The sequence below is a fragment of the Leucopleurus acutus genome, assembly GCF_964270905.1.
Source record: "Leucopleurus acutus genome assembly, chromosome: 1".
NCBI lineage: Eukaryota > Metazoa > Chordata > Mammalia > Artiodactyla > Delphinidae > Leucopleurus > Leucopleurus acutus.
Window position 1 is genome coordinate 122,133,005 of NC_139142.1, and position 24,391 is coordinate 122,157,395.

Below are 24,391 nucleotides of genomic sequence, written 5' to 3' on the forward strand. Positions count from 1 at the left end.
ATGTAGCTTTGCAGACCACAAAGCTAGCTCTCACAGGGAAATTTTTTCATTCTTCCTCATTATCACACTCCATCTAAAAGAATTAATGGTAGTGCCTACAGCTATCCTTGTGAAGGCAGCAGATAATAAAACGAAAGGAGAAATCTGAATATGTTCAGGTATACTATTCTATCAGACGAGAAAGGTATGAACTTGACTTTGAAAAGGAAACGAGAATACTCCTACCAAGCTTAATTCTCTATAGTTTTGGAGGAATTTGGAAAGCTTCCAGGGACTCAGGAAATGGGGAAAAAAAGAGAGAGAGAGCACAAGAAAGAGAGATCTTAAACCTCAACAGTATCCCATTGGATACATATTTGAATTCTGAGAGAACAAGCTTGCTATGTCAAAGTAACATATTAATAGCACTGCTGTTTCCAGATCAGAGCCCAGATCTGCTATAGATATAGAAGGGATTATTTTATCAGGACCCTGAATACCATGGAAGGATTGCAACTTTATTAGCTACACTATCCTACCTGAATTGTGTCTAAGCTCCTTCGAGGTTCTTACTGTATAAGCTGCTGTTAAGGTTCAGAAGTCAGTAAGGAAAAAGCATATTGGGATTCTTGCCATAGTTACAGCCATCAGTCAACTCTGTTTTCATTTAAAGATGGTAATAATAGTGGAATCTCTGAAAACCTATTACTTTTTTCCAGTAAGCCTTATGTTGAGGTATCTTTACTTTGTTTAACCAATACATCTCATTACTGCTTGAGAACCTTAGTGTTTTCTGTATTTAATAAAGTTTTGATATAAGTTAATACAAATTTGTAGTGTGGAAGCACTGGTCAATCTGTAAGCATTTTCATTGTTGTTCTATCTGCATAGCAGCTCTTGGCTACGATCAGTGCGTAGACATTTGGATTTTTTCCTGTTGGACTTCTCAAAACAGTCTTAATGCAGGTTTCCATAAAGATCCCTACTATCAGCTACTGACAGTTCACTGTGATTTACTTCTTAATCATCTTTAACCTGCTGAAGAAAAAAGAGTCTACACTCCGCACAGATCTATTCATTCAAAGAAAAAGCGTGTATAGTAGGTTCTTGGCCATCACTTCTCTTCTTATAACACTGCTTTGCCTCTGTTCTTAGGAGAGTAAAAGGTTTTACTAAAAGACCAATAGGTACTCATCCAGCATATGGAACAGCTGCTTGGGGGAAACACTAATAATGAACAGTAAACCAACTGAAATGTGTGTTTACCTTCAATTGAAACCAATATTGAGCCACAAGGGCTGGGTCAAGATGACAGCACAACTCCTTTGTGGAAGGAGTAGATGGGGATATGAACATTAGCTCCTACCTGCTCAGTTTCTTGTTTGTATCTATCAGCACACTCTTCGATGGATTTTTTCTCACACTGAGTTTGTTCCAGGTCTTTCCGGAGCTTGGCAATTTCTTCCTGCAGACTGAGGACACGTCCAGTAGCAATCTTAGCTTCTTCCTCACTTAGTTGAAGACGTTCTAAGTCACTTCGTAGTTTCTCGGTCTCAGAGTTGTATATTCCTTCCAGATTGGTCAGTTTCTCCATGAGGCATTTGTAGTCTTTGTTCTTTAAACACACACATAAGTGACAAAAAGTAAATATACACACCACAAATGCATTTAGTGAGAAAACCATGCCTATTCATCGTATTCACGCTATATCATCATAGTGCTGATATAGTATCTAACCAAAATTACTAATGACAATATTTAAAATAACACCATCAGCACCCTCTTAGTGATACAAAGAGAGAATGGGCACAATTATTTCTGTTTTACATGATGAGCAACATAGATGTGATTTTCTCATAGTCACAAGGTGAGTTCCCACAGTAAATTCTCTTTCTTGATTCTTAATCCAGGAATAGGAAAATCTATACTTGCTTTTGAAAACAAATCAGTGTGCTACTGAAAGCCATGTGCCGGCTAGTGATGCATAAGAATGATAAAATGGCCTCAAAAATCACAAGTTTCTTACAAATCCCTTTGTTTACCATCTGGAAACTCCTCTTCCCACTCAGAAAACCTTTCTGATGAATCCTATTTCATTCTCTTTTCTGTTTTTCTTTGTCATCCTTAGTATTTATGTATTACTAACTACCTTTATATCATTTGCATGTGCTAAAATATTACTTGCTAACTATCTCTAAGAAATCAAACTTTTATCTCTGCAAATAGACTGCAGATTTCTCAGAAGCATGGACATTTTCCTGCTTCTTTTGCCATCTCAATGCTAAACAACTCATCTGTAAAAGGAACCATACACTATACACAAATGAATGATAATGATGAAAGAGCTTTGTAAAATATAAAGTACAATATGACTCTCGGTCCTAACTGTTTGGAGTGCTAGTAAACCTGTCTGTGTTCTCGAAAATAATTTCCTGCCTTGGTCCTTGCAATTATAATCTTACCTATGAGCTTGTCACTATTTCCACATTCATTAATGCCATTATTATTTTACTTTTTTTGCGAAGACTGAAAGGTAAAGTCAAGAGGGGACAATGCTGAAGATGACCCCAGTGGATTTTGTTAGGCATGCTGCACTTTCAGGACTCCTGTTTAAAACACACCTGTTCGTCAACTTTGCGCTGCAGCTGCATGATCTTGTTCTCCATGCCAATGTGGAGCTTCTTATAGCGCTCCACGGAGCGGGCCTCGATCTTGAGCTTCTTCAGCTCGCGCTTGGCCATCATCCGCCGGAAGCAGCACTGAAGGTAGATGATGGCGTGCGTACTCCTCTTGTAGTAGGTGCGAGCCAGCCAGCCCCGGACCCACTTCTGAATGATGACTGCTTTGTGCTCACGGAGTATCTGCAGAAGAGGGTAAGTGCAAGTAACGTCAGACCCTGGACTAGACTCAATACTCAACTCTATCAACCTATGGATGTCAGGCTGAGAACCCACACATTACCTAAAGGGAAAGACATAAAAGTTGAAGCAACAATGTATTATGTGGATTGTATTTATCACAAATATATGGAAGCACAAAATTATTTTGAAAGGTGATTGAAATGTAGTCTTTAAAAGGCAATTTGAGGGCTTCCCTGGTGGCGCAGTGGATAAGAATCTGCCTGCCAATGTGGGGGACACAGGTTTGATCCCTGGTCTGGGAAGATACCACATGCTGCAGAGCAACTAAGCCTGTGAGCCACAAATACTGAAGCGCGCGCGCCTAGAGCCCGTGCTCTGCAACGAGAGAAGCCACTGCAATGAGAAGTCTGCGGACCGCAACAAAGAGTAGCCCCCGCTCGCCGCAACTAGAGAAAGCCTGCATGCAGCAACGAAGACCCAACACAGCCAAAAACAAATAAATAAGATAAAGGTAAATTTTTAAAAAACTCAACTCATTTTATAAAAAAAGAGGAAATTTGAGAGACATATATAAAAATATGTATTATATCCACATGTCATATGTATGATTATATGTATATGTATGATGATAAATGGAGTATACAGATAGAAGCTGTCTAAATAAAAGGTACCAGATTACTAAATAGAAAACTAGTCTACAAAGAAAGAAAAAATGCATTAGGTTTCTTATTGCTATATGATTTCTATAAGCAACAGGTGATCCTTTAGAAAATAAGTAGAACTTGGTACCCTGTGAACTACGTGCTAGTAAAATAAGAGATTTACCCACTACCCTTACTGCTGATACCATGTCACTGTGCATTAGGTCTCTGCTTGAGGACATGGGGTATGGCCAGTAAGCAGGCTGTAGAAGACGACACTTGGGGTACTGCAAAGTTTATTACTGATTTATTGATTTTTTTCCCCAGCAACAAAAAAATGCCACTCTTGTTTGCCATATTTGAGGAATACCATTCTAGTGAGGATTTCCCATTGCTATTATAAATGCAGCACAAATCCATTTATGGGATTCAAAGGTAGTAGGGAGAGAACTTTAAAAGGAAAGCTAAAAAGAAGATAAACTAAAGTAAACAAATCTTAATTTTATATTGTATTTTCTTAAAAAAAAAGATATTGCCCTAAACTTATAAACAACTTATAACAATAAGATTGCCTTGCATTTCCCTGGTGGCACAGTGGCTAAGAATCCGCCTGCCAATGAGGGGGACACGGGTTTGATTTCTGCTCTGGGAAGATCCCACACGCCACGGAGCATCTAAGCCTGTGTGCCACAACTACTGAGCCTGTGCTCTAGAGCCCTCAGGCCACAACTACTGAAGCCTGTGTGCCCTGAAGCCCACGCGCTGCAAGTACTGAGCCCGCGTCCCACAACTACTGCAGCCCACTTGCCTAGAGCCCGTGCACCACAACGAAGAGTAGCTCCCGCTCGCTGCAACTAGAGAAAGCCCTCAGGCAGCAATGAAGACCCAATGTAGCCAAAAAAATAATAATAATAAAAATAAAATTTAAAAAATAAGATTGCCTTATGAGATGAATTTCTTGTCACTAATGACCATCAAGCAGAGATTGTGTAAACAGTTTCCAGGAATGATGGGGAAGAAGTTCTTAAATTTTAAGAACGGTTGAACTAGCAAACTAGCAAAACTTTGATGTCCTTTCAAGTCTACGATATTACAAAATAAGTCTTGTGTGATATAAATGTTTAAATGTATGCACTTGATTAAGTACTTATTAGTGATTATTATAAATGGAAACAATGTATCTTTTATGAAACTTTTTAAATGTAAAAAATCTCTGAAACAATCTATTCAGATAGGTAGCAGTTTAGTAAGATCATTAAAAGAACAGTTCCTATTTTTAGGTTATGTAGCTGAGAAAAACCATGAAAAACATATGCCATGCTAGAGGATACAATTAAGAAATAAGTCGTTGTGTTTAAAGCCAACAAATACAAAATAAACATAGGTGTTTAGGAGACCTTCATAGTATCTTCAGCCAACTCAAGGCTGTCCCTTTGGGATGTTTTCCTAATGCTAAGGCAGCCTTCAGTTCCCACTAAGTGCAGTCACCGTGCATCATGCCGCAGTGAGGCAGGGCATCCTGAGCTCTCACTCAACAACACAATCCCAAGGGAGCCACCTATCTTATCTGGATGACTAGTGACAAACTGGATAAGACTCAGTGATGGCAAAATGAAGGCTTTCAGACTTTAAAACTCAAGCAGCACACAGTGGCAAAGGTATTAATGCCAATATTCCTGTTCCATTTCCTTCTCCCCATGTAACTTCAGATACTGGTCCATTTCTCTAATTTCAGTCAAATGGAAACAGTATATAATTAGAGCTTCCATTCTCAATCTCATTTCCATCGGTGAGTCAGAGACATTAAATAACACTTGCTCTCACTTTAAGACCCCCAAAGCTTGGGGGAAGCTTGGATTGGAATCACAGCTAGAAGGATCACTAAGGGGGTACTACTGGCCTACACACGAGCCTGTCTCTAACCTGCCTCCCCTACTATGTCCAGTCACACTGGGAGCTAAGCTAGCTAGAGACTGCTACTGCTAAACCAAAGGCCTCACACGCCAGTTCAGATGTTCCTGAGGAGAGTAGTGAGGAAAACAGGAGGGTAACTGGTTTGGTATATCTAAAAGGTCAAGTTTAATAAGGCTTTTCCCTCCCTTGAAAGCTCATGCTTGAAGAGAAAGAACATCTGACTATAAACCAGGCGTGGGCAGAAAGACCTGGAGTAGCTAAGTCTTCAAATTTTCTTCAAAACACAGCTATTAAATATGCTCATTCAAACCTCATTAGCGTTCCATTTTTCTTTGTTATATAAAATTAATTCAAAATAAGAAAATAAAATAAATACATGAATAGGGCCTAGGGCACGCCCACATAATCACTGCCTGTGATTAGAGAAATGTTCTTCACATCACTCTACTAACAGTGATGCCCAGAGAGCTCCAAGATCCAGACTGTACTTTTGGCTTATTAGGGCTATATTCTAAAGAACAGACTCAAAACCTTGCCAAAATGAAAGAGGAAAAACTTTCATCGACTAGATCATATATTGTTAGAGGTGAGGACTAAGACTAATCTGGTGATCCACTATCTATAGCCATGATGATTATTGCTAGACATAAAGATTATTTGTCAAAAATTTCTAGAGCATAATACTCCAGTCAATACAACTTTGACCACATCGATGTTATATTTGATTTCATTTTTACCATGGTAAATTGTTCCAAGGTAGTTTCATTCTTAATCTGTTCATCTGCCATATACTGGGTCGGCCAAAAAGTTCGTTCGGGGCTTCCCTGGTGGCGCAGTGCTTGGGAGTCCGCCTGCCGATGCGGGGGCCGCGGGTTCGTGCCCCGGTCCGGGAGGATCCCACATGCCATGGAGCAGCTGGGCCCGTGGGCCATGGCCGCTGAGCCTGCACATCCGGAGCCTGCGCTCCACAACGGGAGAGGCCACAGCAGTGAGAGGCCCACGTACCGCAAAAAAAAAAAAAAAAAAAAAAAAATTCGTTTGGGTTTTCTGTAAGATGTTACAGAAAAACCCGAACGAACTTTTTGGTCTATCCAATATTTTTACCTATTCAAAGCTCACCATAGTCAGCTGAATAAAGGCCCCCAATACTAAGAATCTGTAAATATTACCTTATTTGGGAAAAGGGCCTTTGCAGATATGATTAAGATAAGGATCTCTAGATGGAGAGATTATCCTGGATTATCTGGGTGGGCCCTAAATCCATCACAAGTGTTCTCATAAGAGACAGACAAAAGAAGTGAAGTTAGACACAGAGAAGATGATGTGAAGATGGAATCAGAGACTGGAGTGATATGGCCACAATTATTAGGAATACTGGTGGCCACCAGCACTAGAAGAGGCAGGGAATGGGTTCTCCCCCATAGCTTCTGGAGGGAGAGCAGCCCTGCTGACACCTTAATTTCACAGTTCTTGCCTCCAGAACTGTGAGAAAATAAACTTCTGTTGTTTTAAGCTACCAAGTTGGTGGTAATTTATGACAGCAGCCACAGGAAACTAATATACTCACTTTTTTTTCAAATTACAGACAGGGGAAGAAAAAAGTAAATTTTCTTTTTCAACATCATGTTAATAAATATATGTGGCTTATTTAATATTTAAAAATGTATTTCAATTGTTGGTTGTCTCCATATGACTCCTACATCCATAGGAGCCCCTGTGGCACTTTGTACAGACGTGGAATTTGATTAACATTAATGGAATGAACAAACAAAGTTGAAAACAAGGCCTCACCTTGCGATACCTATTTCTGGCCAAGTAGCCTCGAAGGTAAGACTGAAGGACGATCGTGGCAGTCCGCCAGATCTTGTACCTCCGGCGGATTACATACATGCGCCAGTACTTCTGAATGATGGTTGCTGCCTTGGTTCTGCGCAGGAACTTAGCATAACTGGCCAGAGAAAGAGTGGTGCGTAGTCAGTAATCAGAAAAACCCATGAATACATTTTGTAGAGGCTGAAAGCACCAGTACCTTTGGCAGAATAAGTAGCACCTCCATTGTATTATTCTAATAACATACACGTTAAATCAACATTTATATTTCTTATATTTGTATAGTTATTTGATGATCCCCCAAATATCTGTGCATCCATTATCTCATTTGAGACTTACCTAACCCTGAAAAGTGGGATGTCCCATATTACTTGATTTTACAATACAGAAAGCGAAGGTCATAAAGGCTTATTCCTTCTAGGACTGTGCTCATTACCCCAGGCTATGTCCCCTTTACATAGCAGACGAGCTTACACAGTAATCCTGTGCTTACTTATCACCCAGCCTTCTTAGCTCTATCCATTGCTAATGCATGGATGTTTTTCCTTAATCTATCCATTTGGGCACAAGTTCTTTACCATTAATTCATGTCTTTTGATATCTCTAAATTAAAATTATCCTAATATGTAATCACACGTAAGTGTAACTAACTCTCTTCTACACCTTCTCAGCTAGCTGCTCCCCCAAACTCCTAAACAGAGTCATTATTAACTAGTTATATTCATGACTGTTCTAATTTACAGATGATTTCTTCAAGCCCATATAAATGTATAAAAAATAAATACTGAGGACATGAGTAGGCAGTAATTTGTAATTATTTTTTTGAGGTTCAATCTGAATCATTCACAAAGGTGAGTGAAATTGTATTCTATTTAACTGTCTTATGAGTTAATTCCTTGGACCTAAGAAGAGGTAAGGTGCTGTCTTCTCAGGTAGGGTGACCACTCAAAACTGTCCTAGTTTGGACAATCAATCAGATGAGCCCGCCAATCTTCGCTGCCCGTGAGCCAGAGTGGACATGCTGCCAGGAGACCTACCATCGGGCCTGGTGGCCTCGCACGTATCTCTGCACGGTGATGGCAGCCTTGCGCATGCGCAGGAACTTCTTCCGCAGCAGCCACCCTCGGATCGTCTTCTGGATCCGGATGCAGGCAGCCCTCAATTTGTCTGCCCTCAATTTTTCCAGATAGGCCACTTGACCGGCACGGAAAAAGATCTTTGTCTTCCCAAACTGGTATTTGTCCTTGTCCTATTTTTGGAAGAAACTGTATACTCAGAAGTAGAAATGATGACTAGATAAATGAATTTTAAAGAGAAAATATATGTCTAAAAGCAGAATCAGTAAAGGGATAAAACTATTAGCTAAAACTTGGGCTACATCACAATTAACTAATGGAGCCAGCTTTTTGATCCTATGCAAGTGGAGCAAATAGAAGGGACTTTAAGGAAAACTGCAGGTTAAGAGTTATTTTCCAGAATTATTCTACCTGGAATTATTATCTGAGGCCCAAAACTTGGTTGTGGGTTATAGGCAGCTACTATTTGCTTGTCTGTATTTTAAATATCTCAAGGAAATGGAGATGCTGACACTCCCTCTGACTGACCCAGGCTGTAAGAATTACATCGGGCTGTGTGTTCCATGAGAAAGCTGAAGGGACAAAAACACCAATATGAAGAAAAAGGCAGGAAGTAATGCACACAAAATAAAAACTAAAAGATAAAAAATCTTGCATATTCATGTTAAGAGTTAAGTTTCTCAACAGTTATCTCTTGGTTTTATCAACAGTAAATCTTCCTACAAATTTCAAAACTCCTTTTACAAAAATGTAATCATTTATGATGCTCATTGACTTCTGATTATAAACAAAGCTGAGCAGTAAACACAGATATATATGCATGCTATTTTTGGTCTATTATATTCCGATCCAGCTTATCTAGAAGCATGCAAGTTATTAACCATCTTATATCAAAAGAAGAGTAGAATTTATTTATAATAATCAATACTGTGATCTGAAATTCTAAGTGAAAACAGAGAAAAATCACTTTTCACTGTAAGCAAATATTTCCTATCTTGTACGTGAAAACAGAAAATCAGAAATCTCCACATATATCTAAAACTGTTTCAGTTTAAATCAATAAAGTTTGCAAAGGAGGCTAGCTGGAAGAGCTAGAAAGTGGTTCCCTCTCCCTGTCTCCTTCTCCCTGCCCCATTTCATCTCAGCTCTCTCTCCCTCGCCCCCAAGCCTACACTCCTTTACCTTGCGGCCCCAAGCGCAGGGGGGAGCAGTCTGGGGGAGGAGGCTTTCCCTACTTTCTGCTCTCCATTCCCTAGAAAGGACTTAGGCCAGATTCAAAATGTATCAGATTCTTTTACACATTACCAGGAAAGTGGCCTAAGTGCTTTCAAGAAAAATAAAGTTATTATCACCAAAGAAGAGATATTACATCTAGTTAATAGCTAATAATTATGACTAATTACTTCAAAGTGAGGTAATCCATCCAACCTAGTGTCAAATAAGTGAAAATATTCTTTAAACAGCATCTCATGAGTCTTAAATTCTCTACAACCTACATCAGTGGTTGTCAAAATGTAGTCCTCAAACCAGCATCGGCATCACCTGGGAACTTGTTAGAAATGCACATTATTGGACACGTGACACGTCCCAGACCTACCAAATCAGATGTTCTAGGGGTGGGGCCCAGCACTCTGAAGTTTAACAAGCCCTGAAGGTGACTCTGGTGCATTCTAAAGTCTGTGAACGCCTTAGCTTGGTATGCAAGTCTCTTCAAACACCAACCCACATTTCCTAACCAATTCCCTACTGTCCCATGCACCATTTTTTTTTTACTGCAAAAGCAAAAACAAAAATCCGACTCTAACTGCTTTTTGAGAAAACTATGCTTTTCTGCTCCTTGCTCCCTATTAGGATAGTCTCTTTCCACTTTATACAATCTTACCCACTCTTCAGGGCCTGACTCAAAATACATGTCTTCCATGAAATAGTTCCTCCTTCCCACAGCGGATGTGGCTTTGTCTTCCGTTGATTTCTTGTCTCACTCACTCAGCATTTGACAGACACTAAGGTATATTATACTTATCTTTAAAATGCATTAATTTCCAAGACACACTATGTCACCTGAGAACAAGACTTATTTTTCTTAATCACACAGCATCTGGCCTGGTGTCTGTCATAAGTAATTTTCAATAAAAATTTAGTACTTGGGGGCTTCCCTGGTGGCGCAGTGGTTGAGAGTCCGCCTGCCGATGCAGGGGACACAGGTTTGTGTTCCGGTCCGGGAAGACCCCACATGCCGCGGAGCGGCTGGGCCCGTGAGCCATGGTCGCTGAGCCTGCCGCGTCCAGAGCCTGTGCTCCGCAACGGGAGAGGCCACAACAGTGAGAGGCCCGCGTACCGCAAAAAAAATAAATGAATAAATAAAAAGAATGTGTCTCAAGTCTGGGTCCAGGCCTCACCATCCTGTATCTTGATACTGGACCATCATCTTTACTAGTCCTTCCATCGTAAAGACAGGGAGCCTTGACCTCCAAGACAGTGTGCCTCTCCACCTTTCCACCCCTGAATAACCCAGATTAGTAGTATATGGATATTCCTAGGACATTCACAGGTTACAATCACAAGGCCTTTGGCAAACATCTGTTCCGATAAAGGTAAGTGAAAAATCTTTCTTACCTTTATCAGTTTCTCTAAAACATTCTTGCATGTTTGTTTTCTCTCACTTAGCACATCTTTCTGCTTCATTAGGACACGGTAGCGGCTGAAAAATTCTTGGTAAGTCCACCTATAAAAAGAAACTCATGTCAGCTTATTTAAAGAAGCAGGAACCTCCCCCTTTAGGATCCCTTATATTTGAAAAATGTCAAGCCCACCGAGAGGGGAAACCTGCTGCGCTGATTCGGATGGTTTCCAGGACACCGCACGCTCTCAGCTGCTGTACTGCCCTCTTCTCATCAAACCTATGTGTAAAAATGGAAATCATTAATACACAAAGAAGCGTGGCTCTAGCCACAAACTACTTTCCTCAGTCCAGAGACTGGATTCTTTTGTAAAGAGCCAAATGGATAAATTAGAAAAAAAAAATTCAAAAGTTGGAACAGTGATCAGAATGGAAAACTCCATGTAAGAGAGGGGAACAGACCATTAGCAGTAAAAATACATACCACAAACTTATAAGAAATGCCATTAAACATATTAAAAAGCCCAAACTCCCCTGCACTGTGCCATGCTCATTACATGCCTTGGCCTGACTAGCTGTTCTCATAACTCTTTAGTTCACCATGCAGAGCTCCCCTGGAATAAAGACTGGCCAGCCCTGGAGATTTCTCTAACAAGAAGAACAAATTAAATATGCCCCATTCAGGTATTTTAAAAAAATTATTCGTGTTCTAAAAGCTATTCAACTCAGTGTATACATACTAAGCATTAATAGTGTCCATGTCAGTGAAAAATATTTTATATTATATCTTATGTGTATTTCACTCTAGATAAACGGCACCTTAATGTTAAATTGACACTAAAAGAAGAAGTAGCAAGGCCTGCTTCTTACGGGATGATGATTCCTCTTACTCCCCAGTTAAGCCCTGAGTAACCTATCTGAGGCTTCTGCTGCGCTATCTTCTCAAGTGTTTTATTGGTGATGGGAGATGCGGTTGGCTGACAGAAGGCAATGGCCCCTAGGGCTGTCCAGGAAAGTCACCCAGGGCGTGGCAGCTTCTTCCAGCTTCTCACTTCCTCCAGAAAGGGCTTCTTGGCAATGAGAAGAATACAACAGTCTTTGAGAAGTGCCCTGCAGTCTAAGGCCGACTCTCCAAGGGCAAGACTGGCATGGGTGTAGGTAAAGGAGCACGCACACACTGCGGAGTGGGAGTTATTACAGCCTTTGGTAAGTGTGCCTAATCTCTGACCCACAAATTCCACTTCTAGAAATACATTATTCTAAGGAGATAATCAGGCAAATATATAAAAATGTTTGGCAAAAGATGTTTATCATAGCCATAGGAATAACCCAAATGGCCATCAATAGGGAATAATTTAAAAGAATGGTGTTATGTGTATATAATGGGATATGACGTAGCCATTAAAATGATGATGTGGATTTGTACTTACTAACACGGAAAACACCCGTAAGTTGAAAGCAGATACAAAACAACAATTACAGCATGATCCCTTCCATTTTATTAATCTCTCTCTCTCTCTTTCTCTCTCTCTCTCTCTCTCTCTCTCTCACACACACACACACACACACACACACACACACACATATAGCAGGGAAGGAACGATCAAGAAGGATCTATGCCAGTCAATACTTTTTATCTCTCTGGGTATAATGAAATGCTCTTTCATTTATTTTTACACCACTTTATATTTCCTGGAAATTGTTTTTATAATGTGCATGCATTACTTTCAAAATTAGAGAAATATTTCCGTTTTGGAAAAAACTTCCTCTCGCAAATGGTATTTGACACAGGACAAGATGTTTGGTAAAAGTAGACATTCTCTGATAGTTTCAACAGCTGAAAAGTAGCAGGGATGATTGTGAGCCTTTGCCAAAGCAACCTTATCTCACCCAGCTCTGGTTTTAACTAAAGTCCAAAAAGATCTTGAAATGAAGTAAATTACAAATAGAAAATAGTACTAGAAATGTGTGGTTGATCTCAACTTTTAAAATCATCAGAAGGCCAACTACTAATTTGTTCTCACATTTTTTTTTTTTGGCCACGTCGTGAGGCTTTGTGGGATCTTAGTTCCCTGATCCGACCAAGGATGGAACCCGGGTCCCTGGCAGTGGAAGCGTGGAGTCCTAACCACTGGACCACCAGGGAATTCCCCGTTTTCACGTTCTTAAAAGGGAACAAAAACGGAAAAAGTTCTATTAACTAGTTGTTTCCCTCTACAAGACATGAAGGTTTACCTAAGTATTTTTTCTCTGCTGCTGGTTTGGCAATCCTTATGAGATATGGATACTTTAAATTCAGCACTTGAGAAATACTTACGTGAATGGGAACTTGAAGTCGTTAGGCTTAATACAGCGCACGTAGTGAGGGGTAGTGGCATTCAGGGTCTCCATAAGCAGGTGAAGGGAGTTTCGGAACTGCATGAAAAAGAGCAGAAAGGGGCATCAAGGTTTTGTCAAAGATGACATAAAACAACTGAAAATTTTCTTCAAATGACACTAGCGGAGATGACTTTGCCACCTGTGAACCTGACCAGCCCTCAACAGTGGAGCTGCTAGGGCTTTTGGTTCAAATTTGCTTAAACCCTACCATTTACATGCTCACTCTGCTAAACAGATATTCTCGCTCCTCCCACCACCACCACTGCCCCTGCCTCTTTAAAACAGACTTTATTTTCTTAGAGCAGTTTGAGGTTCACAGCAAACAGAAGGTAGCTTCAAACAGAAGGTAAAGAGATGTCCCCCATACCCCCTACCCTGGCAGAGGCATGGCCTCCTCCATTATCTACATTCTCCACCACAGCGGTACATGTGTTACAGCTGATGAACCTACTTAGACACATCATTATCACACATCATTATCATCATTACATTAGAGTTCATTCTTCCACCCACCCTTTTAATATAGATTTCTGTAGCTTTCTGTTGTACACTTAAAACTTTGACTAAAAATATAAGCTTGCTTTAAAGATATTAAGGTCATTTAATCATGTACAGTAGGAATTTTGCTGTATGATACTGAAAAAAGTAGCAGATGATTTAAAAGAGTATAGGAAATGGGGGGGGGGAAGAGGATGGAAGAGTACAGCCAGGGTGGGGTTACCTTTAGGGACATGGGCTCATACTGGGGGCTGTGGACCTGTGCCAGGCCCTGCTTCCTATCTGCTCAGGAAAACAAGCTGACTAGCACTCAGCCTCCTGCCCAAAGCCCCCAGCCCTAGTTCAGGCACTAAGCACGTGTGTCATGTTTCCCAGTCCCCTGGTGCATAAAACATCAAAGGAAGCAGAAGGCACGGTTCCTGGGCTGAAGGAGCTGTACAAATCCAGAGAGGAAACAGCCAGAGAACAAAACAAAGGCAGCAGTGGTTTGTGAGGGAGGATATGTACTGGAAGAATTAAAATGTAGAGAAAATTATTTTGGGAAACGCTTAAGCAGAGTTACGGGTCTATGTTAGGAGGGGAGAAGTATGAGTGGACAGTGTTCTGTGTTCTCACAGTGAAAGCTCCAGCCTCTCCTCACCTGAGGACCCCACCTGGGAGGCTGACAAAGGAAGACCTGAGGCTCCAGCTGAGCCAGAGGGGAAGTAGCACTGCAGCAGCGGCTCCCTGAACTCACCTGGTGCCCCACCGTTTTCTTGTGCTCTTTGGCCGCCTGGCCTGGTCTGCCTTTGGTGGGCTTTGCAGGAGTGCGGGTAAGGAGCGTGCGCCCTGAAGAGGTGGCTGAGCTTGGACTGATGGCCTTCTCGTCATCTTGAAATAATTCTGGTAGCATCTTAAACTGAGTCAAAAACAGTAAAAGGAAATCACACTCTAAACCCAAACTCAATTGGAAATCTTCACAGAAACACTATGATGATTTGCAATCCATAGTGATTCCCTTCCTTAAGTAACCCCTTTCAGAGTCACATTCCAGAAATAATCAGTATCTGTGTTAGAAGCCAAAAATGTGAGAGGGAGGTGACATCAATGCTACAAAAATATAGATGGAAAAAATGCAGTAATTCTACAACCTTATTTGGGGGAAAACAAAATCAAAACTACTCCACTGAGACTTGAAATCTTAATCCACAGGAAATGGCCGCTCTAACCATTTTACTGGTTTTAAACGATAATTATTTTATGAGCAACCTACTAATTGAAAGTCTTATTACATCAGTTCCACCAAAGTTTTATCATCATGCTTCATCTGTCTACCCAATAACTCAAATGGTGAGTACCAACTAAAAACTATCACTGAAAATCTCATCAGGAAGGGTGTCATGAACTAGTTCTACAATTTAATAAGATTTTAAAAAATCATGAATTAACAGTAATTTTTAGAAAGTAATGTGCATTACTGGGAAAAAAAGTAAAAGGAAACCCTGCCCGTATCCTGTAAGCTTTGCATGACTGCATAATTCCTGCAATCAATTTTGTGTTCTACCAGGTTAAGGAAATGAAAGGCTATTAAAAGCTCTGGTAGTTAATAAATGGGTGGATAGTATAATTTAATGTGGTTGGAAGACATTTTAAGGAACAAAAGAGACTTCAAACTAATCGACAGTAACATTTTGATATATGTACATATCTTTACAATAGTGAAACAGTCCACATACATAAGATAAATCCTTCTTATAAGTCAAAGTGTAACTGCAATAGCCAATTATTTATCTAATAAACTCAGAATATCTCCAGAAGCAATAATTTTCTTAAGAGAGTTCTTTCATTTAAAAACAAAATTAATTTCATTTGGTATAATGTATCTATCAATTATAAGGGTAATTTAGGATATAATTCATGATGTATATAACAAATTGTTATACATGACATACCAATAATGGTTGCTTGCTGCACAAATGAATGTATCCCTTGCTTTACGGAATACATATAGCTTGGTTAGCTACAAAGCAGGGCAGGGGGTGGGGGTAGGGGAACGTTTTACCATTATCTTGTATCACAAAAGGGAAAAATAAGAGTTCCTAATAGATTTGATTTGAAAACTCAGCACAGAGTTAAGATGTAAGGCTATTCGATAATAGGCCAAGGACTCTAGGATCTATCTGACACACTTCTGTCATTTCCAAGTAAATTGCTAGCTCTACATTAGCGCTGCCTACCTAAACTTTGTTTTTCTCTCTTCTGTGTGAAATAGTTAATAGAGCTGGGTTGAAATATCATATTCACCACCAGTGTTAGAATTTAACTGAAGTTCTACAATACCTACCAGAAAACTACTCAGTGTTGAGAGTTCAGAACACATACACACATATAGATGCATATATATGTCTTCCTCTTCATACAAGTTATAAATTTAAAATTCTCTACATTGAGTTTTCATTAAAAAAAAAAAGAGAACATTTCACATTGTCATATTAGAAACTACTCTACAATTTCTTCTTTAGGCAGTATTTCTGCTTCCTTGTGGGCCATTTTTCTCAGACTTCTTTCCTGGTTCTTCCTCAGGCCAGTCTCTAGGAGTTGGAATGCCTTACTCTCTACTATTTTTCACCTACTTGTTCTCCCTAAGCAATCTTATCCAGTCCTATTGCTTTAAATGCCATCTAGTTCTAAAGACTACCAAATTTATATCACTGACTCTGACTTTGCCTTTGACCTGCTGACTTTCATTTACAACTTCCTATACGACATGTCCACTTGACTATCTAATTGCCATCTCAGGTAAAACGTGTCCAAGATAAAACTCTTTTTTTTTTTTAATTGAAGCATAGCTGACCCACAATGTCATGCTAATTTCCACTGAACGGCAAAGCAACTCAGTTATACATATATATACATTCTTTTTTTTCATATTCTTTTCCATTATGGTTTATCAAAGGATACTGAATATAGTTCCCTGTGCTATACAGAGCGAGACCCCACTGTCTATCCATTCTATGTATAGTAGCTTACAGCTGCTAACCCCAACCTCCCACTCCATCCTTCCCCCAACCCCCCCCCCCCCGCCTTGGCAGCCATAAGTCTGTTCTCCATATCCATGAGTCCAAGACAGAACTCTTGATTCTTTCTCTTGAAGCCTGATCTTTTACAAGTCTTCACCTCAGTAAGTGGCAGCATTATCCATCCAGCATCTCAGGCCCAAAACATAGAAGTCATCTTCAATTTCTCTCCTTCTCTCACTCTCCATACTCAAACCATCAACAAGACCAGTCAACTCTACGCACAAATCATAAGCCATTTCCACTGCTATAATTTCAGTATCTCAGTCCACTATCTGTCCCCTAGATTACTACCCCCCTATCCCCAGCCCTCCCACCATATCTCCACACAGTAGCATATCATTCCCCATATGAAAACTGTTCAGACTTTCCACAGGAACAGGAATAAAATCTATACTCTTTGCCACACTTTCCTCCAGAAAGTGGCCCCTGTCTACCCATCCTACTCAGCTACCATGCTCCAGTCGTACTGGCCTTCTTTATGGACCTCAAACACAACCATCTTATACAGTCTCAGCACTCCTCTCAGCACTTGCTCTTCCACTGACACAGTTGTCTCCTATTATTCAGGGTACAGCCCAAATGTCACATCCTCAGAGAGGCCTTTCCTGACCACTGTGGCTAGTGGAGCACCTCACCTCTGCCCAAGCTTAGTCACTCTCTAGCTTGGTACTCTGTTTTACTTTTTTTTTTTTTTGCAGTACACGGGCCTCTCACCACTGTGGCCTCTCCCGTCGCAAAGCACAGGCTCCGGACGCACAGGCCCAGCGGCCATGGCTCACGGGCCCAGCTGCTTCGCAGCATGTGGTATCTTCCCGGACCAGGGCACAAACCCGTGTCCCCTGCATCAGCAGGCGGACTCTCAACCACTGCACCACCAGGGAAGCCCTGTTTTACTTTCTTTATAGCACTTACCACTTTATGATATGATATCATCTAAATATTTGGTTAAGTGGTTATTACCTAACTCCTCTGCCTATCTCATTTACCTGTTTACCTTGCTAAATCCCCAATTTTCTTAAATCATTCATTGAAAAATTTAGCCATTCCCCACTGACTGAGGAGGCCAACTTCATTTGAAGAGAGAAAGGCAGATAAACAGAAAGTCAAATATGTAAGTAGGTAGATATGCCTGGACATTCCATCTTGTTTCTTTGATCTGTCTATGCTTAAAACAGGGCTCTGAATTGCTTCAGACTGAACTTATATGTCTAGGAAAGAGTGTTAAAGAAGACAGAAGAATCCAAGTAACTGCTTCATAAAGATGTGGGAAATCATCTCAGTAACAACAACAACAACATTATTCACTAAGAGCTTTTTACACATGAAGCACTGCTCTAAGAGATTAATACAACCTATTTAATCTTCATAACAACCTCTGAAAGTAGATACTATCATGATTCTATTTTACAGATGAGAGATTTGAGGCATAAACTCAGTAGATGAACTGTGCTTCCCTTCATCAATTAGCAACATGGAAAGTAGGGGATATAACTCTTTTTAATGACATTTAGTAGAGTTGCAATTTAGTAGTATTTCATCGAGCTGCAATTTACTTATGTGCTTCTTGTTATTTGATGTAGCAACAGATTTCTTTATGGTGGGAAAACATAAATTAAGACACCTTCTGTTAAGTTTTTTTATACCTTAATTCCTTTTAAAGTGGCTAGAAGCTGCAAAATGAAAGAAAGAAAAAAAAAAAGACAAAACACATACACACAAACAGAACCCCACACTGTATTACCACAAAAATAATTCTGTTGAAAACACATAACACAAATACTGATCTTCTAAAATTAGTACTTCCAAGAGGACAAGTCAACACTAGGTTACACTTGCTTCCTATCAGGTGTAGAAAAATTAAAACATAAAGTTCATACCCTTGGGTTGGGTTTCTGCTGACTGGGAGCAGTGTAGGCCTTTAAGCTATGTAAACCTCAACCACCTCCACCCAGCTGCAACAGTGCTATATAGACTGGCAGTCACTCCAAATGATTCCTCAGAATGCACAGCTACTTTCTGGAAATTAAGGAGCCACGAGCCAGTCAGAAAAGTTAGGTCAGAAAAAAGACACCGAAGATTATGGGTGCCTGGGGAATGAGAACCTGTGAATGTTCTGTGTCAGCTAAATTATTTAGACTAGTAACACTAGAATTCCAGGGTTTTCATCAGTATTCATAAACTAAAATGATTTATAATCTTTAACTGAATCAGGGATTGGCACTGTGAGAGAATTTTCTCTTATACATCATTCTTATAAGGTATAAAGCGTTAATGTCCAGGCTTAAGAGGATAAATGAAAAAATGATTTTTTCTACAGACATTTAAGACTATAGACTCATTCTTTTCTGAGGGTTAAAACTGGAATTTGGTCCTTACATCATCTTTCTATTATCAAAATAATTGAAAGTAAAAGTTTTTATTCCAAAAACAAGAGTCAAAATGTTCATATAGGGGCTTCCCTGGTGGCGCAGTGGTTGAGAGCCCGCCTGCCAATGCAGGGAACGCGGGTTCGTGCCCCGGTCCGGGAAGATCCCACATGCCGCGGAGCGGCTGGGCCCGTGAGCCATGGCCGCCGAGCCTGTGCGTCCGGAGCCTATGCTCCGCAACGGAGAGGCCACGACAGTGAGAGGCCCGCGTACCGCAAAAAAAAAAAAAAAAAAAAAAGGTTCATACAACATTCCATTGAAGTTAAAACGATTTTGTTAGAATAAACCAGAAAAACAAAAAGTGCTGGTCAGAAATCCAGAAGAATTCACATGAATATTTTTAGTCTTTCACTGAATATTTGAATATTTACTTTATTAAATGTAAGCAACCAGCTTTCTGGTTTGCTCCCTACAGGATGAAAGTGAGCCGTGCCCCCCTCCCCATACTTTCCTGAAGAGAGTCAAAGGGTAGAGGTTGGGATCAACCTCAGAGAGCCATCATAGTTCTTTGCAATCTGGAATATTCTGCTCCCACTAGAAAGCAGTGTTTCTGGTATCTATACCTAAGAAGAATAATTTCAAAGTGCTTTGGACCATACCTGAAAATTGCACTCAATGATCCAGAGGTCAATCTTTATTTGGATGGAATGCTTAAGGCCATGTCTCTAGCGTATCCCTTCAAAATGACACAGCCAAAAACAACAACAACAACAAAATGTTTTCTCTCATGGTCTCTCACAAAGGCACAGGAGAGCCTATAACTGCCGTGGAGGCAAAAATTTCACATAAAACACCACCGCATAGTGGTTAGGAGTGCAGACTCTGAGCTCAACAGCCTGGGTTTTATCAATAATTTGGCTTGAAAACTTACTAGCTATGAAGTTTCCGTGCCTCAGTTCCCTCATCTGTAAAATGGGAGTAATGATAATATCACCTCATCATAGGATTAGGTGGGTTAACACTTGTAAGGCATTTAAAGAACAGGACCTGACACATGTATTGATAAATAGAAAACTAACAGTAAAGCTGATTTTGTTAGAACAATTATTATTACTGTTAAAAAGCGAATGCTTAAATAAGAAACATTTTAATGAATATATCCTTATTGGAGAAAGCCTATACATGGTTACCTTGCTTGATTTAAGAACTTTAATTTGTTCTTCAAAAACAGTGTCTTTATTCTTTTCCAGAAAGCCTTCACACTGGTATTCCACCTGAAAACACATGGGAAAATCTCCTTAGCTAATAAACTTTTGAATAGATATGATTGTCATCAACAACAAAAATATTTATTAGGCTCAGGCTATGTGATGGGCTATCAGTGAAGTGTTATCATTAGTTTTATTCTAAGAAACTAGTACCATTCTTAGTAAGAAGCATGTTAACTCTAGAGTAAAACTCCCCAAATATTGTTTTTCCTAGGGAAGAGTGGCAGTGCTGATTAACTGTGATCTAAGATCATCCCAGTTCATGGGTAAGCAGACTCATAAGAAGCTGTTCTCTTCTCTCATGCAGGCCAAAGAGAACTCCTCCAAGGCTGACCCACTGTATTTCCTTCAAACCTAGCTCACCGTCCCGCAGGAGTAAGTCTCCTCTGGGAGAGAAGAGATAAAAGCTGGAGAGAGGGTCAGAAGGAACAAATGGCTGTCTGGCAGAAAGTTGAAGTGGCGACAATGGATGTAGATGGAGGCTGGGTAAACACTGTATGATCCGGTAAGTAGAACTACGTGAGAATGGACTCTCCCTGCTTCTAGAAGACGTCAGCCATCTACCACTCAGGGTCCCCAGCCTGTACCACAAAGCCGTTAGGCGGCCCTGAAGCCATTCCAAGGTCTCCAGCTAGGAGCAGGACAGACTCGGAAAACCCTCCTAAAGGGTTCCTAAAGGGGACCATGGGGAGCTTACCAGAAGGCCACCCCACAACCTCCTGGAAATATAAACTAGTGTCATAGCTCCAGATTTTCTGAGTAGACTACAGAAACTGTGAAGCAGCAAGTCTGCATGCCTCATTAGTAGGGACCCACTGAATCAATCACAGAGGGTGACACACGCCCACAGTTTCTATTCTGAAACCGTTGGGTTTCAGAACCCAGAATCTTTTAGCAGAATCTGAGGCAGCAATCTGTAATCAAACATATTAACATTTCTACATTGAAATATATAAATATCCAGCCTAACTGGGATAAATAAAGACTATAAATAACCTCATGTTAGTTCAGGTCAAAAATCAGGCTTAGCCACTAAATGAATTATGAAAAGACATGGATTTCAGAGTTTCTTGGATTTCAGAATTATAGATAGAGGACTGTAAACATGTATTTATTTCTTAATATAATCCCATTTAGGTTAAAGAAAGAGAAAACCAATAAGCCAACACTTAAGCTTACTTTTCCTAAACGGAGCTAAAGAAAGCAAGCTCAGCAAAGAAAAAAATGCTATCTATTGACTATTGATTTTTTTTCCTCTTTGAGCTTAAGTATTCAAAAAGAAAAGAGATAATAAAACTTCCTTACTTTGTCAGCAAAATGCTGGATGATGAAAGCTTTGTTTGATAGACGGGGCTTCTCAAAGAGCGCACATTTGTTCAAATGTGTGTTGTACAATTTTTGGGCCCAAGTGTCATCTGTGCCTTTAGGCATCTACATTCAGGGGGAAAAAAAGAAAGAAAACAGGTGAAAATTGTTATGAGACGCTTCTGATGCATCAACCAAGAGACCATGTTTTGGCTTTCCTAACAACTTTTACATCCAGTTTAGGAACTCATTCCTTCCACATTTCTCTCTTAGAGGCCCCAAACCAATGACTAATGAAAAGCTATGACTGACACCTTCAGCAACTCAACCTGCCTATACCAGAGGTCATCAAATAAATATTCGATATGCTTTTAAAGCAACAAAAGCCTCACAGATGAAAGATGAAATATCATGACTATCATGTATTTTTAAAAATTTGTTAAATAAAAATAACATTTGCACACAGTGGGCCATTTATATAATTCAGAAAGGTATAAAATAGAGAATAGTCTCCTCTCACCATTTCCACCAATTTCTTTATCTTTCTGTCTTTAAAGGCATGGACACAAATAGGATTATTCTATAAACTCCTTGCATTTTTTTTTCTTCTTAACAATAGCATTCTTGTATTTATGGCCACTAGGTTGATACTGATTTTTTGTTATTATGAAAACTGCCACAATGGCTCCTTTTACACAAAAAGCTTGAATACTTTTATAAGTATATTCATAGGGTAAATTCTCAGCAGTTCCACGGCTGGGTCAAAAGGTATGTGTATTTAAAATCTTCACAAATATTGTCAAATTTCCTCAAAAATACGTTGTACTAACTCATGCCCTTCATCAAGAGTATATATGCAATAAATGTCAATCTGGTGGACTTCCCTGGGGGTCCAGTGGTTGAGACTTGGCCTTCCAATGTAGGGGGTGCGGGTTCGATCCCTGGCTGGGGAGCTAAGATCCCACATGCCTTGTGGCCAAAAAATCAAAACATAAAACAGAAGCAATACTGTAACAAATTCAATAAAGACTTTAAAAATGGTCCACACCAAAAACATCGTTAAGGGGCTTCCCTGGTGGCAGAGTGCTTGAGAGTCCACCTGCCGATGCAGGGAACACGGGTTTGTGCCCCAGTCCGGGAGGATCCCACATGCCACGGAGCAGCTGGGCCCATGAGCCATGGCCGCTGAGCCTGCGCTTCCGGAGCCTGTGCTCCGCAACGGGAGAGGCCACAGCAGTGAGAGGCCCGCGTACCGCCAAAAAAAAAAAAAGTCGTTGAAAAAAATATCAATTTGGTATTATCAAATTTAAACTCATTTGATAGGTAAAAAGCAGTATCCCATTTTTGTTTTGATTTACATTTAATTTAATTTCAAGCAAGGTTGAGCACCTTTACATGCATTCTTTTTGTTTACTGAAGTACAGTTGACATATAATATTATATTAGTTTCAGTACAATATAGTGATTCAATATTTTTATAGATTATACTCCATGTGAAGTTATTATAAAATATTGGCTATATTCCCTGTGCTGTACATAACATCCTTGTATCTCTTATTTATCTTATAACTAGTAGTTTGTTCCTCTTAATCCCGCCTTCACCTATCTTGCCCTTCCCCCTAACCATCTTCGCAATGGTAACCACTAGTTTGTTCTCTAGTATCTGTGAGGCTCTTTTTGTTTTGTTACATTCACTTGTTTGTTTTATTTTTTAGATTCTACATATACGTGAAAAGATACAGTATTTGTCTTTGCATTCTTAATGTTGCAGGAAATCTGGATGCTTAGGAGGATCAACCTACGTTAAGTGGTAATTTATGGCATATAAATTAAAGAGCAACTAAGAGAGAGGATAGGTTATTTGTCTAGGATAACTCAGTTAGCAGTAAAGCTGGGGATCTGATATACTTTCCACATGCTGCATCTTCAAATATTAAAGCTAAAACTCCCTCTCCACCATATATATCAGTACTAAAGAACAACTAGTCAATTTTAAAATTATGGATATTTAGAACTGTTATTCAAAATGCCTTTTGTATAATTTCTTGCATTTCTTTAACTATACCATACCACTGAACAGAAAGTACCAAATATAAGCATATCAATAACAAAAGTGGCTAAAATTGGTAGTAGTTGTATCTAATGCCAATGAGAAGGGAGATTCTCCTGGTTTCAAATGTATTTTGAACTCTTTGGGTCTAGTGACCCTTCAGAATGCAAGTTAGGGTGACCTCCACTTGTTGCCACCATGGCACCTCATGGTGTACTAGTGAATCTCTGCTTAAACCCATTTACCATTTGACCTTGATGTATCAATTTTCATACACTAAGTACATCAGAAGATCATACTTACCCTGCATTCCTCATCCAGCAAATCTAGAATGCCCAGTTTAGATTCTATAAGATTAATGCAAGGCTGATTATCATAAAAATCTATGAGTGTCCATGGAATTTGTTCTTTCATATATTCCTCTTGTTCTAATTTGAAGACATGCTGAAATGAAAAAGAAAAAGCTGGCATTACTGCATCATTGTCATAAATAATGTTAGTCAAGAAACATTTATAAAAGGACACCAACATAATTTGAGATAGTC

At 39.8% G+C, this 24,391-nt stretch overlaps 1 protein-coding gene across 1 annotated transcript in view; it reads right to left on the bottom strand.

Annotated features, from left to right (window-relative positions):
- The window catches only part of MYO5A (myosin VA), a gene marked incomplete at its 3' end in the record, with an annotated part of 180,568 nt that overhangs the window by 54,660 nt on the left and 101,517 nt on the right, over positions 1-24,391 (bottom strand). Inside the window, exons 12-22 of the mRNA XM_082847112.1 lie at positions 24,150-24,290; positions 21,797-21,922; positions 20,414-20,497; positions 14,535-14,696; positions 13,239-13,336; positions 11,115-11,201; positions 10,918-11,026; positions 8,263-8,474; positions 7,187-7,343; positions 2,601-2,840; positions 1,346-1,594 (exon numbers count right to left, since the gene is read on the bottom strand). Of these exons, the coding sequence (XP_082703238.1) occupies positions 1,346-1,594; positions 2,601-2,840; positions 7,187-7,343; positions 8,263-8,474; positions 10,918-11,026; positions 11,115-11,201; positions 13,239-13,336; positions 14,535-14,696; positions 20,414-20,497; positions 21,797-21,922; positions 24,150-24,290 (1,665 nt within the window). The remainder of the gene's footprint in view (positions 1-1,345; positions 1,595-2,600; positions 2,841-7,186; positions 7,344-8,262; positions 8,475-10,917; positions 11,027-11,114; positions 11,202-13,238; positions 13,337-14,534; positions 14,697-20,413; positions 20,498-21,796; positions 21,923-24,149; positions 24,291-24,391) is intronic.